This window comes from Rhinopithecus bieti, unplaced genomic scaffold, assembly GCF_001698545.2.
Source record: "Rhinopithecus bieti isolate Rb0 unplaced genomic scaffold, ASM169854v2 scaffold_10088, whole genome shotgun sequence".
Classification (NCBI taxonomy): domain Eukaryota; kingdom Metazoa; phylum Chordata; class Mammalia; order Primates; family Cercopithecidae; genus Rhinopithecus; species Rhinopithecus bieti.
This window is the reverse complement of record NW_016806409.1, coordinates 1264831-1274183: the sequence shown is the minus strand read 5'-3', so window position 1 is coordinate 1274183 and position 9353 is coordinate 1264831. Positions and strand designations below refer to the sequence as shown.

Below are 9353 nucleotides of genomic sequence, written 5' to 3'. Positions count from 1 at the left end.
TCCGCCTCCCGGGTTCACGCCATTCTCCTGCCTCAGCCTCCCGAGTAGCTGGGAGTACAGGCGCCCGCCACCTCGCCCAGTTAGTTTTTTGTATTTTTTAGTAGAGACGGGTTTTCACTGTGTTAGCCAGGATGGTCTCGATCTCCTGACCTCGTGATCTACCCGTTTCGGCCTCCCAAAGTGCTGGGATTACAGGCTTGAGCCACCGCGCCCGGCCCCAATTTCTTACTTTAAAAATAGGTAACTACAGAGAAAGAATGAAGCATTTATCCTTCCTTTCCACTGTATTTCAGGGAAACTCAAGATGATGAGGGAAACAGTACACAAATGATAGCTAATAGATGTTAAAGGAATCATAGCATTTAAAAGTCAGCTTTTTTTTGGCAATCACTAAATTATTGACTCAGGCAAGGATTAGCAATTGTCAAAAACTGGCAAATGGAGTTGATGCGGGACTGGATATTATCTGACTGCAGGAGCAAAACATGACTTTACAATGGTGGGATCAGACTCCCTTCAACCATGCCAGTGGTCCATGCTAGAGTTACTAATGGTGGAACATCCAGATAGTATGTGTCCTCTGCCATGAAAAAACATCACCTCTGATGTAGTCTGGTCCAAAATGTTGTGGTTTTTTGCGTTTTGTGTTTTTTTGAGACAAGGTCTCACTCTGTCGCCCAGGCTGGAGTGCAATGACACCATGATAGTTCACTGCAGTCTCAATCTCCTGGGCTCAAGCGATCCTCCTGCTTCAGTCCATTCCCAGCTAATTTTTAAAAATATATTTTGTGGAGACAGGGTCTCACTATGTTGCCCAGGCTGGTCTCAAACTCCTAGGCTCAAGCAATCTGCCTGCCTCAGCCTCCCAAAGTACTGGGATTACAGCTGTGAGCCACCGTGCCCGGCCCAAATGTTTAATTTGACTCTAATCCAGTGTTTAGATCTAATCTCCAGTTCACAGGAAATGTATATCGAGGAATCACCCATGAGGATGTAATTAGACCCAAAAGGTGCAACATTCTATAGGACACCAGCTCAGACTGGTCAGCAAGTCAACAGCAAGGAGAAGGACTAAGCTAGATTAACAGAGAATTGAAAGGGGAACAGATGCAATGTGTGGTCCTAGACTGGAAAAACAGCAGTTGGAAAAGGTAGTTTCGGGATAACTGGAGAAGTTGGAATTTAGATTGGATATCTGATGATATTAAGAAATTAATAGGCCGGGCGCGGTGGCTCAAGCCTGTAATCCCAGCACTTTGGGAGGCCGAGACGGGCGGATCACAAGGTCAGGAGATCAAGACCATCCTGGCAAACACAGTGAAACCCCGTCTCTACTAAAATACAAAAAACTAGCTGGGCGAGGTGGCGGGCGCCTGTAGTCCCAGCTACTTGGGAGGCTGAGGCAGGAGAATGGCGGTAACCCGGGAGGCGGAGCTTGCAGTGAGCTGAGATCCGGCCACTGCACTCCAGCCTGGGCGACAGAGCAAGACTCCGCCTCAAAAAAAAAAAAAAAAAAAAAAAAAAAAAAAGAAATTAATAATTGTGTGTAATATGATGTTTGGGCTAGGTAGAATGTTCTTATTTTCAGAGATATATTTTTTTGTTTTTAAGACGGAGTCTTGCTCTGTAACTTAGGTTGGAGTGCAATGGCACAATCTCGGCTCACTGCAACCTCTGCCTCCCAGTTTCAAGTGATTCTCCTGCCTTAGCCTCCTGAGTAGCTGGGATTACAGGTGCCTGCCACCTCGCCCGGCTAAGTTTTGTATTTTTAGTAGAGACGGGGTTTCGCCATGTTGGCCAGGCGGGTCTGCAAATTGCTAGGATTACAGGCGTGAGCCACCACGCCCAGCCTATTTTGAGAGATATGAACCCAACTCTTTCGGGGTGGAACATCATGATGTTTATAATCTGTTTTTTTGTTTGTTTGTTTGAGACAGGATCTTGCTATGTTGCCCAGGCTGGTGTTGAACTCCCAGTCTCAAGAGATCCTCCCTCCTCAGCCTCCCAAAGTGCTGGGATTACAGGTGTGAGCCACCATGCTGGCCTGTAATCTACTTTAAAATCTTCAACATTTAAAAGTAGTAAATGGTAGGAAAAAAAGAAAAGGGGACCTGGCGTGGTGGCTCACACCTGTAATCCCAGCACTTTGGGAGGCTGAGGCGGGTGGATCACAAGGTCAAGAGATTGATACCATCCTGGGGACCATGGTGAAACGCCGTCTCTACTAAAAATACAAAAATTAGCCGGGCATGGTGGTGCCACCTGTAGTACCAGCTACTCTGGAGGCTGGAGAATCACTTGAACCCAGGAGGCTGAGGTTGCAGTGAGCCGATATCACTCTACTCCAGCCTGGGCGACAGAGCAAGACTTCATCTCAAAATCAAAAAACAAACAAACAAACAAACAAAAACAGAAAAAAAGAAAAGAAAGCAAGCCCTGTTGAGGGGGAGGGGCTGTGTTGAAAAGTTAGCCATCGTGGATCTGAGGAAATCCTGCTGCTGTGGGCTCACCCCCGCTGTGCTGAGTGGGTTAGAGGTCACCCCAGAGATCCCTCACCTCTGGGAATCCAGCCCTCTCCTGCCCCCACCACCTCAGGCTTTTCAAGAACAGACCCACTCACAGTTAATGGTGGGTACTAGCTTTGCAGGCAGACAGACTAGGGACCACTGCCAACTCCATCGCTTAGTGTTAATATTAACAGCAATAGTAGCAACAGAACTGACTGGAGAAGGCTTTCTGTGTGGTGGGCACCACGGAAGCACCAACATGCATGGTTGAATCCTCACAGCAGCTCAGAGAGGCTCTCCCAGGCTATGTGCCCTCAGGCAAATTAGCCCTTTGGAGCCTTAGTTTCCCTCTCTGAAACGGAGGTGAAAAGAAACTCTATCCCTAGGGCTGTTGTGTGAATTCAGTGGGAAGATGCCCATGAGTGTTTGGCGCCTAGCGGGGCTCCAGCAATGGCAGCTGTTATTTAGTTTGCAGAAGCCCAGGAGCCCAAGTGTCAGGGGCAAGCAGAGCTAGGAGTTGAGAGGGATGCAAGGGCTGAACCATTTGGGGCAAATCCTAATTCTGGGAATAGTAGACCTGACAGAGGGACAACAGGGACCAACATCCTCAGTGCCCAGAGCAGACACATCATGACCCTTCCCACGCGGGTTTAGTCCTGAGGCTTAGCTTCTCTCCAGGCAGAGGGAGGGGAGAACGGCAAAGGGCCCGGACCACTCTGCCTTCAGAGTGGAAGCACGTCAGCCCCCTCCACCCTCACCCCCACCTCCTGTCTGCTGCAGGAGCCACGCCATTCTCTGGAGAGAGATGTGGGCAGGTGGAGGCGTGAGGACAAAAACAAAAGTGGCTGGATGAGGAGCCCAGAATAGAGACCAGAATCTGCCATCATCTTGTCCGATGGGGTGGGGGACTCACCTGCTTGGGGGGCCGGGGCATGCTCTCCAGGCTCTGCACCCTCGCCTGCACCTCCTGCATGCTCTTCTGTAGTGCTCGAACTGTCCCCAGCAGCCACACATCCAACTCCTGGGGCCCCGCTGTGCTCCCCTCTGCGGAGCACAGACACACAGGGAAGGGGGCTCAGGAGGCAGTTCAGCTCTGGGCAGTGGGGCGGCAGGCTGGGGCAAGCCCAGGAAAGTGTGGGAGTGCAACCCAATCCCTGGACCAAGTGTGATTCTTGCAAAGTCCATTTATGTAGCTGAGTAATGGGCTGCTGGAGGTTTAATCCCAGCATGGCCGCTTATGACGCAGATCAACTCACTAACTTTTTTTTCTTTTTTTTTTTTTGAGACAGTCTTGCTCTGTCGCCCAGACTGGAGTGCAGTGGCACAATGATCTCGGCTCACTGCCATCTCTGCCTCCTGGATTCAAGCGATTCTCCTGCCTCAGCCTCCCGAATAGCTGGGACTATAGGTGCCCACCACACCTGGCTAATATTTGTATTTTTAGTAGCGACAGGGTTTCACCATGTTGGCCAGGCTTGTCTCAAACTCCTGACCTCAGGTGATCTGCCTGCCTTGGCCTCCCAAAGTGCTGGATTCCAGGCGTGAGCCATTAAGCCCGGCCAAAGTCATTAACTTCTCTGGGCATCATTTTGTCATCTAAAAATTAGGAGAAGATGTCATCTCCTTCACAGGGCTGCTTGATCAGAGGAATAAAGGAGATACTTTTGAAAATGTCCATACAGGACCTGACACACAACAGGAGTTCTAGAAGGGAAGAGGGCAGAACTCATTGTCTTCTGAGATTTCCAAATGGGGGTTCCAGAGAGTATAGATGACTTCCTGAGGCTGTGCAGCTGTAGGTGGGAGAGCTGGGCTAGGACTCCCATCCCGCTGGCCTTACTCAGCACCTGCCGAAGGTACAGACTCCTGGGTGCCCTTTGGGGACAGGAGGGAGGGCGGGGACTTTGCCTACCCAGGCAGGTATCTGGCTGATTGGCAGTCCTTCCTGGACAGAGGCTTCTCGCTCAGTGCCCAGCAATGGACTTTCACCTCTGCCCTAGAAAGGCAGCCAAGAGAAGGCCTGGGATGCCAAGACCACAAGAAAAGGCAGAAGTGGGTGAAAGGTTGGGCAGGAGCTCACCTTTCTCTGTAGGGGGCACGGGGCTGTTCCTGGGATCACGCTTTCCTCCAGATGCTGCCCGCTGCTCTGCCCAAACCTGCTGAGATGAGTCAGAGGGCTGAGGGTGGGAGCGGGAGCACAGTAGGGTGGGAAAAAGGGGAATGGGGACTAGTCTCACCAGCTCAGGCTCCCGCTGCTCCAGGGAATCACAGAAAACCTCGGAGTCCAGGTCTCTGGATGGATGGGACTCTGGAGGGATTGGTAGAGTTACTGCCCAGAGGGAAGCTGTGGAGGGAGAGCAGGGGTGTGCACTGGACAGAAGCACCTGTTTAGGAGACACTAGAGATACAAGGCACTGGAGATATTACCACCTGAGGCACAGATGTGTGCCAGAAGCAAGGCCCTGGAACAGGAATCCTAGACCCCAGTCCCTGCCTTTGGGAGCACAGGAAGCCTCAGTGTCTGTGGAGGGCACAGCGTGGCATCCAGCCTTCTCCCCTCCAGTCCTCCCCCAGCCTGGGTTTGGTCCACCCCTCCTGCTCAAGCACTCACCTGGGCTTGGGGGTGCCAGTTCCTTGGGGAGGCAGGGAGGCTCTGAAACAGCCCCAGCATCTCCATTCACAACCTGGTCTTTCCAACCTGCCAAGACACAGCACCCAGAGGTGGGGCTGGGGAGAGGTTGGCACCTCCCAGTGTGATCAAGCCCCTATTCAGGATGAGCCGTGGATGCTGCCTGAGATCCACCTCTCAGGGGCGTGGGGGTTCCAACAGGGATGTCACCTGGAGCCCTCTGCCCCCAGCCCACCTCAGGCTAGACCTAGCCCGAGTTCACTCAGCACTTTTGGAGCTCCCAGCCTGGGAGTCTGACCTGCGACCCTTCTCAGGAAGGTCTCTGGGGGCCTCGGCATGTCAGGGATCACCTGGTACAGGGGCTCGAAGTAACCAAACATGTCCTCTGCCACCTCACCCAGGGGCACTGTGTCGATCACCTGTGGGGGAGGGGGTCTGTTGGGGAGGGAGTGGCCTCCTGTCCCTTCTGCCCTGCTCCTGCCCTGTCACACACCTCCACCCTGTGCCCAGTCAGGGGCCAAAGATAGGCAGGGCTGGGGGTAACATGAAGGTGGTGATTCCCATGAGGGGGTCCATGTTTAGGAAATGGAGTGAGGGTCAGAACTGGAAGGGCAAGGGGCAGGCCACCTGTCCAGGAGCCTGGGGACAGGGAACCTACAGCCCCTACCTTCTGTGCCACCAGTTTCATTTCAGTGATGTAGGCAGACATGGCCTCCTCCCTGCTCATCTTGCCCAGACTGTTCCAGGCGTCCCTGGGGGCAGAGGGCTGTGAGAGGGCTGCTTGACAGCTGAGGCTTGTTTGCCCAGCCAGCCGGGAGCTCACCACTTATATCGTCCAATGGGGTCCCAGAACCCAGGCCGGGGGACCAGGCAGGGCCCCATGGTGGCCTGCTTGTAGTAACTGTAGAATCGCAGCATCTCTTCATAGGAGGGGCGGTAAGAACCTGGGCAGAGTTGGGAAGCCAGGGCAGAACATCACTCCCAGCTCCAAGGGGCGGAGGGGCGGGAGAACCCCGCTTGGAAAGGGCAGAGGTGGAGATGGGTCCCACCCAGGGCATCTGGACTGGGGCAGGAAGTGGAGGGGACCCCCAGGACAGCTCAGGCAGGGGCTTGTCTGTAAAAACTGCAGTGATCAGGACCATTCTTTCTTCAGAGTCAGACCCCAGGCGTCCTGAATGCGAGTCCAAATGCGAGTCCCCGCAGCCTCACCGTTCTTAGGCAGGTTCTGGATGACGCTCACTGCAGCCTGGAACTGTTTCTGGCAGTCAGGCTCTGGGCTTTCTTTCTCGGTGCCCATGCTGCTGCGAGCCCTGGGGCCCTACTTTTGAGCGACTCTGCAAGAAGCAGCCTTCGTGTGAGGGGGCCTCCAGGGTACCCCCGGCACCATAAGCCAAGGATCCACTTCCCAGAGGGGCAAACTAAGCTCTTCAGAGGCCCGAGGGAGACACCCTGGGAGGTCAGAAGTTGTGGTTGAGGAGCCTCCTTTTCCTACCTCAAGGTAGCGTGGTGGGGCCAGGGTCGCCAGGGCCTCGGTGGGTGGAGAGGCAGGTGGCAAGGGCCGCAGTGCCAGATGTGTCCGTCCCCAGATGCGCTTTCTTTAGCTGCACATCTCCAACTCCTGGACAGGCAGAGAAGAGAGGAGGAGTCAGGGCGGGGCGAACAGTCTCCCACCCTGGCCGCCTGCACCTTGGCCCAGCCTGCGCCCTGCGGCGCCCACTGCCGGGACACCTGGGTCCTCTCTCGCCACCACCCCGCGGCTTCCTACTGTCGCCGGGGTCCAGCGGGGCCGGGATGGCGACGCAGAGCGAGGGGGGAAATTTAAGCCAATGAGAGAGCTTGTTTCACAGTCGGCGTATCTACCTCAACCATTCAGCGCGGCCCTTTCAAGAAAATGCAAATAGTTTCTCAGAGCCTTTCCCAATTAGGCGGGGCTTAATCCTAGGGTCGGACTTCCCAGCCCGGGATGGCCAAGGCGGGCGGCAGCGCCCCCTGGTGCACATAGTGAAAGGTCGTGGCGTCCTAGCGCCCCCTGGTGGAAATCCCCATCTGTTCGCTGATATCCAGGCCTGGCCGATCCTAGGCAACCCCCTCACCTCTTTAGACGTTTAGGCACTGGGGATTAAAAAAAGTCATGTCCTGTCGTCAGGCGTTCTGGAGGAGGGACATCACAGCTGAGTTTTGGAAGATGGTCGGGCACCGTGGCTCATGCCTGTAATCCCAGAACTTTGAGAGGCCAAGGCAGACAGATCATCTGAGGTCAGGAGTTCGAGACCAGCCTGGTCAACATAGTGAAACCCCGTCTCTACTAAAAATCACAAATTAGCCGGGCGTGGTGGTGCGTGCCTGTAATCCCAGCTACTGGGGAGGCTGAGGCAGGAGAATCGCTTGAACCCGGGAGGTGGAGATTGCAGTGAGCCAAGATTGCCCCACTGCACTCCAGTCTGGGCTACAGAGTGAGACTCCATCTCAAAAAAAAAAAAAAAAAAGCAAAATGTAGATTGCAGAATGATGGTTACCAGAGGCTGGGAAGGGTACTGGGGAGGGGGGGAAATGGGTACAAAAATACAGTTAGAATGAATGAGATCCAGTATTTGGTGGCACAATACAACGATGATAGTTACCAATAATGTATTGTATCTTTTTAAATTAATTATTTTAAAAACAATTTTTGTAGAAGCAGAGGTCTCATTATGTTGCCCAGGCTGGTCTTCAATACTTGGCCTCAAGTGATCGTCCCACCTCTGCCTCCCAAAGTGCTGGGATTACAGGCATGAGCCACCGCATCTGGCCAATTTATTGTATATTTCAAAATAACTGGATGGGACGTGGTGGCTCAGGCCTGTAGTCCCAACACTTTGGGAGGCCAAGGTAAGAAAATTGCTTTGAGGCTGCAGTGAGCTCTGATAATGCCACTGCACTCCACCCTGGGCAACCAAGTAGTGAGAACTTGTCTCTAATAAATAAACAAATAAATAAAATACAAATAAAAATAACTAAAAGTGGAATTGGAATGTTCCTAATACAAAGGAATGATACATGCTTGAGGTGATGGGTACCTCAATTACCTTGATTTGATCATTACACATTTTATACCTGTACCAAAACATCACATGCATCTCCATAATTCTCTGCAACTATTAAGTATCCATAACAATTAAAAGAAATGTAGACTTAGTTTATCCAACAACAACAACAACAACAGAAGAGTAAACCAGGAGAATAAGGAAGGGTTGTTCCTGGAGGAAGGAATGGCAGGATCAAAAGTACAAAGGCGAAGACGATAATCAGGAAGAAAATTCAGGACCCCAGAGAGGCGTAGGGACCCAAGCCAGAGTGCGGAATCCCTGGGCGTGGGAGATCTGAGGATGGGGTAGAGCAGGGCAAGCAGGTGGCAAATCCAGGCCCTGAGCACTAGCCTCTCTGTAGGATGCCACGCCGCTGGCCGCCGCTGAGTGGCGGTGTGCGCCCATCTCTCTGCCGGACCCAGGCCACCGGCTGCAGAAACGCTGCCACCTAGACGTCCCCCACTTCGCGCACGCACTCTGGTGCTTGCATATAATTAATAAGTGCACACCCAACTCGGCCACCAGAACCCGCACGCGGATGCCCACCCACGGGTTGACGTCGCGGACAACTACATCGCAGGTGCCGGGCTGGGGTGCCGGCCTGTCCAAGCCTCGAACCCAGAACTAGTTGCTGGGGACTCCAGGCTTGGCTCCGCCTCACGCTTCCCAGGTCCGTCAGCTCCGAGCCTGTGGCTCTCCGAGAGGGCAGCACCTGACCTGGCACAGGGAGGTTAATCCTATGACGTCACTGCCAACCTCCCCCACCCCCATGCCCATCCCTTCGGGTTCGCGCTGTCTCGCGCGGCTCAGCTCCCGGGGTTCTGCCTTCGCTCCCGGCCCTGCGTCCCGTCCCTGGTCTGGTTCCCTGCTGAGGCCTGCGGCACGACGCGGACGCGGAAGGGAAGGAGGAGGGGATCTTGCGTCCGCCTCGAGTCAGGGTCCCCGGGAAGGAGAGGGTGTCTGTGCCAGAGGACGGCCCTCGTCCCCGGTGCCGGCTCCCAACCCCAGCCCCGCAGCATGGGGGCTCTGGTCACCGTCACGGCCAAGATCAGAGGCTCGCCCGGACTAAGGGGAGGCGGACTCACGAGCTGGGGTGAGAGCTGAGGCTCCGAGGGTCCAGGCCACCGCCTGGCCCCGCCTCAGCACCGCCCT

The 9353-nt window shown here is 54.1% G+C and overlaps 1 protein-coding gene across 16 annotated transcripts in view; it reads right to left on the bottom strand.

Moving 5' to 3' along the window:
• Window positions 1-9342, bottom strand: part of ACBD4 (acyl-CoA binding domain containing 4) — an 11549-nt gene extending 2207 nt beyond the window's left edge. The window contains exons 1-10 of one of the 16 annotated variants that reach the window (XM_017876113.1): window positions 9287-9342; window positions 6629-6754; window positions 6346-6470; window positions 5960-6080; window positions 5804-5888; window positions 5435-5555; window positions 5119-5205; window positions 4745-4905; window positions 4588-4666; window positions 3421-3551 (exon numbers count right to left, since the gene is read on the bottom strand). In XM_017876113.1, the coding sequence (XP_017731602.1) occupies window positions 3421-3551; window positions 4588-4666; window positions 4745-4905; window positions 5119-5205; window positions 5435-5555; window positions 5804-5888; window positions 5960-6080; window positions 6346-6433 (873 nt within the window). In that variant the 5' untranslated portion in view covers window positions 6434-6470; window positions 6629-6754; window positions 9287-9342. The other 15 variants (XM_017876112.1, XM_017876110.1, XM_017876111.1 and 12 more) reach the window with 15 other exon arrangements.
• Between the last annotated feature and the right edge of the window lie 11 nt (window positions 9343-9353).